The sequence below is a fragment of the Papio anubis genome, chromosome 17, assembly GCF_008728515.1.
Source record: "Papio anubis isolate 15944 chromosome 17, Panubis1.0, whole genome shotgun sequence".
NCBI classification, from domain to species: domain Eukaryota; kingdom Metazoa; phylum Chordata; class Mammalia; order Primates; family Cercopithecidae; genus Papio; species Papio anubis.
In genome coordinates, this window is record NC_044992.1 from 44,244,514 (window position 1) to 44,249,174 (window position 4,661).

The 4,661-nt window shown below is 57.2% G+C and overlaps 1 protein-coding gene across 1 annotated transcript; it reads left to right on the forward strand.

Moving 5' to 3' along the window:
* The first annotated feature begins 406 nt into the window (after nt 1-406).
* Nucleotides 407-2,941, forward strand: HOXB1 (homeobox B1). Its single transcript, XM_003912674.5, has 2 exons — nt 407-1,140; nt 1,592-2,941. Exons 1-2 carry the CDS (start codon nt 555-557, stop codon nt 1,918-1,920), a joined length of 915 nt encoding a protein of 304 aa, XP_003912723.1. The 5' UTR covers nt 407-554; the 3' UTR covers nt 1,921-2,941.
* Nucleotides 2,942-4,661: the final 1,720 nt, after the last annotated feature.

Consider the following 4,661-nt stretch of genomic DNA (forward strand, 5'->3'; position numbering starts at 1 on the left):
GGAGTTCTGGGCAAAGTAAGGAAGCTGGATTCCCCACCTCCGGGTCCACAGACTTGGGGGGAAGATTTCTTTGAGGGGTAGGAAGAGTGAGGGGCAGCTGGCTTGAATTTGTCCCAATCTAATAACCCAGGAGCCTATTGAAGGCCTTGGGGGTTGGGAGGGAAGGAAAGTCTTGAATATTCTCCTAACTTTTTCCCCCCTCCCTCTAGTCCCTTCTTTCCAAAAGTCTTTGAAGAAAGATGTTTTTGACGCTTCCATGTCGCTCTCAGATGGATGGGCTGAGGGTGATTGAAGTGTCTTTGTCATGCTAATGCTTGGGGGGTGATGGATGGGCGCTGGGGCTGCCAAACTCTGGCCCGCTTAGCCCATTGGCCTGGGAGAGATCACATGTGCCCCCTCACCCCCACTCCCTACCCCCTTCCTAGGGAAGCGCTGGCCCAGGCGAGCGGGCCAGGCCATGGATTCGAGCCCCAGCGCTGTGACATACTGCCGAAAGGTTGTAGGGCAAGAGGGTGTCTCCCCAAAACGGGCCGACCCTCCTGTGGCCTTGACGCATGGACTATAATAGGATGAACTCCTTCTTAGAGTACCCACTCTGTAACCGGGGACCCAGCGCCTACAGCGCCCACAGCGCCCACAGCGCCCCAACCTCCTTTCCCCCAAGCTCGACTCAGGCGGTTGACAGCTATGCAAGCGAGGGCCGCTACGGTGGGGGGCTGTCCAGCCCCGCGTTTCAGCAGAACTCCGGCTATCCCGCCCAGCAGCCGCCTTCAGCCCTGGGGGTACCCTTCCCCAGCTCCGCGCCCTCGGGGTATGCCCCAGCCGCCTGCAGCCCCAGCTATGGGCCTTCTCAGTACTACCCTCTGGGTCAATCAGAAGGAGATGGAGGCTATTTTCACCCCACCAGCTACGGGGCCCAGCTAGGGGGCTTGTCCGATGGCTACGGAGCAGGTGGAGCCGGTCCGGGGCCGTATCCTCCGCAGCATCCCCCTTATGGGAACGAGCAGACCTCGAGCTTTGCACCGGCCTATGCTGATCTCCTCTCCGAGGACAAGGAAGCGCCCTGCCCTTCAGAACCTAACACCCCCACGGCCCGGACCTTCGACTGGATGAAGGTTAAGAGAAACCCACCCAAGACAGGTAGGGCTCAGATGTGGCCACCCCTTCTCCGGGGCCCAAAGTATCTCTGCTTCCCCTGCAGTGACATGTCCTGGGCCTGGGCTGGGTTCTTCTCTTTCAGCGGCTCTGGTAGACACAGGTAAGAGCACAACCCATGTCTCAGGTCAGGTGAGGTCTCCTCACCCAGTATGTAACCGGTCACCCCAGGAGTAAGTTTCCATACACACCCCACTTCCTGATCTGTGCACCCAGCACAGGCCCAGGACCTGGTGTGCATCGGGGGATGGAAGTATGGGGAAGGCTGCTCTGGACTTGATGATCACCATGGGGGTACCTGGGTCCCTGGGAACTTTGACAACTGTACTTGGGCAGAATGGTGAATGGAGGTCCAGAGCCAGCCCCGGGAGGAGGGAAGGGGAAGGAGGAAGAGGTGAGAGAATTGACCTGGGCTTTCTCCCTGCCCCGCCCCTAGGGAAGGTGTCAGAGCCCGGCCTGGGCTCACCCAGTGGCCTCCGCACCAACTTCACCACAAGGCAGCTGACAGAACTGGAAAAGGAGTTCCATTTCAACAAGTACCTGAGCCGGGCCCGGAGGGTGGAGATCGCAGCCACCCTGGAGCTCAATGAAACGCAGGTCAAGATTTGGTTCCAGAACCGACGAATGAAGCAGAAGAAGCGCGAGCGAGAGGGAGGTCGGGTGCCCCCAGCCCCACCAGGCTGCCCCAAGGAGGCGACTGGAGATGCCTCAGACCAGTCAACATGCACCTCCCCAGAAGCCTCACCCAGCTCTGTCACCTCCTGAACTGAACCTAGCCACCAATGGGGCTTCCAGGCACTGGAGCGCCCCAGTCCAGCCCTATCCCAGGCTCTCCCCAACCCCAGGCCTGGGCTTCACTGGCCTGGGGATCCTCTCTAGGGCTGAAATGCCAGTTTAGAGCTGCCTGGGAGTAGGAGGGGGGATGGGGAAACATTTTTCTCAGACCTGGGTGACTGGGGGCCCTACACGACCAGAGGCCTGGGAGGCATGGAACCTGTCAAAGGTAGAGGGAAGGGCTTCTGCCTTTGATCTGGGGATCAACTCAGTGTCAACATGAGGTGGGGGTGGGGGCCAGCCTCATCCTCCTGGATTCATTCTCCTTTCCCTTCCAACTTCTGTTTATTCAGTTCAGTGCCTTCCGAGCTTTGAGGAGTCTCCTCACGCACTCTTATCCTAACTCCCCCATTCTAGGCCTGAGACAGAACCTTAAATTTTCTTGTGTGGGAAGTGTTTGGGTGCAGCCATATTATTATCAGTGCTTAATCCAGTCACCACAGACCTTACAATAGCACCAGCTGCCTTGTGACAGACCAAAAAGCCCCCGCCCCCATCTAACCCCATTAGCCCTCTCCTGGCACATTTATATTGCACTAATGCAGCCTCCAGAGGTTGTTTTCTGAGACCTGCCTCCTCACACCAGCGACCTCATCACTATGTTACCAAAGTGTTTTGGAACTTGGTATTCCAGAGACTTCTGGAACACTGTGCAAGTCCTGCCCCCAGCAAGCCACAACCAGGAAGGTACAGGCACGCCCCCACTAGCTCCTCCCCTATTTATTGCCTCCTGGAAAACCCAGGACCCTCTTCCCCATCTCCACCCCTACCCCTGGGGGCAGCCCAGGGAGAGCCAGGCACAGTGAGGGCTCCCAACAGCTGCAAGGATTTATCTGAACCTTGGAGAAAGAGGAGGAGCCATCTAAGTTTCTGGAAACCTGAGCCCCAAGTGAGCCGGGGTTCGCTTTGTACCTGCAACTACCTCATTTCAATAAAGTCTGTGTTTTCCCTTCTTCCTGCCTGCTTCTGTTTCTCCATTCAGGGGTAGAGGAGGCTTCATACTCTGTCCACCGTGGAGAAGAGGTGAAGAAAGAGTGGCCATTGGCTGGTTGGGCTGGAATGAACTGCGCTTTAAGATCTCAGCTGGATAAAGAGAAGGACTTACTGGGTGTGGCCTAAGCAGAATTGGGTCCCAGGCACTCAGGCTTTACAGTTGTCAGTCCCTTGGTTATTGCAAGAATCCAGGAAAGCATGGAAGAAGTGGGATGAATGCAATTCCCAGAGATTTTTCTTTTTCTTTTCTTTTCTTTTTTTTTTTTTTTTGAGACAGGGTCTGACTCTGTCGCTCAGGCTGGAGTGCAGTTCTTTTGTTTGTTTGTATTTTGTTTTTTGGGTTTGTGTTTTGTTTTTGTTGTTGTTGTTGTTGTTCGTTTTTTGTTTGTTTGTTTTTTGAGACAGGGTCTCGCTCTGTTGCTCAGGCTGGAGTACAGTGGCATAATCTCCGTTCACTGCAACCTCTGCCTCTCAGGTTCAAGCGATTCTCCACCTCAGTCTCCAGAGTAGCTGGGACCACAGGTGCACACCACCATTCCCGGCTAATTTTTGTATTTTTGTAGAGACGGGGTTTTGCCATTTCGCCCAGGATGGTCTCCAACTCCGGGGCTCAAGTGATCCACCCGCCTCCGCCTCCCAAACTGCTGGGATTACAAGCGTGAGCCCCCGCTCCGGGCCAGCCCCGAGGGTCTTGAGAGGAAGACGGGAAAGAAGAGAAACATCTGTTTGGAAAGGACAAAAAGAGGGTGTAAAAAGAGGAGGAAGTGTGGGGGAAGGCGACGCGAACTCTACCCCTTCCCTTCCCCCTCAACTCCCTCCCTCCCGCCCAGAGCCAGGCCTGGCTTAGACCCCAGAGGGGGTCGCTAACAAACTCCAAATTAGCACACAGCTTAACACCCCCACTCCCACTCCAGCCCAGCACCCCTCCACCCAGCCACTCCGCGGGGACGTCAGGGGTGGCTGCCTGAGTCCGGTCGCAGCCGGCCAGCCTTCGCAAGGCCTTTCCGCCTGGGCTCAAGGTGAAAGCCCTTGGTCTCCGGGCGCTGGACGGCAGGAAGGAGGTGGCCGCGAAGGGGCCTAGTGGGGGGCAGTGTGCGGGGCGGGGAAGGGGAGCCCGAGATCGAGAGAGGGAGGAAGACGTCGGGGGCTGGGGGAGTCCAAGGATGGTCGGGGGCCTGACGGCGGGCAGAGGAGGCCGAGGTAACCCGGGATATCGGACTGACCTTTTTACCTCGAAGCGTCCCTGGACTTTCCAAACAAGCCGACAGCGCGCCCGCGGGGGCAGCTATTGTCTCCGGGCGGGTCCTACTGGCAAACCTTTGGTCGGCGGAGGCGGGGGGCCGGGGCTCAGGAAGCTCCGCGGCGGCCAACAAACCTCGATCGCTCACTGGCCCCGCTGAGCCGTCGAGATGCCGCGGGCCTCGGGGATCCGGCCCTGGTTTGATTCCGGTTACCCCGGGAACCCAGATGCCCAGGGGCCAGGATGGAGGCGGGCCAGACCAAGGCGGGGTGTCTTCTCCATACCATCTGATCTATTTAATTCTTGGTCTTTCGAGGGAAAAGAGGCAGCCAAAGGACTAAAAGCGTACGTGAGAAACGCTGAGCATTTGATTCCTAATGAAATTGGTGCCATTACATGAGAGGCAACGCTATCAATAATTGTGCAGCCCAGCCGGAGA

Coding starts and splice junctions, on each gene's coding strand:
- HOXB1 (XM_003912674.5), top strand. CDS start 555: ATGGACTATAATAGGATGAACTCCTTCTTAGAGTACCCACTCTGTAAC. Junction 1,141..1,591: donor GAGAAACCCACCCAAGACAG/GTAGGGCTCAGA, acceptor CCCCGCCCCTAG/GGAAGGTGTCAGAGCCCGGC.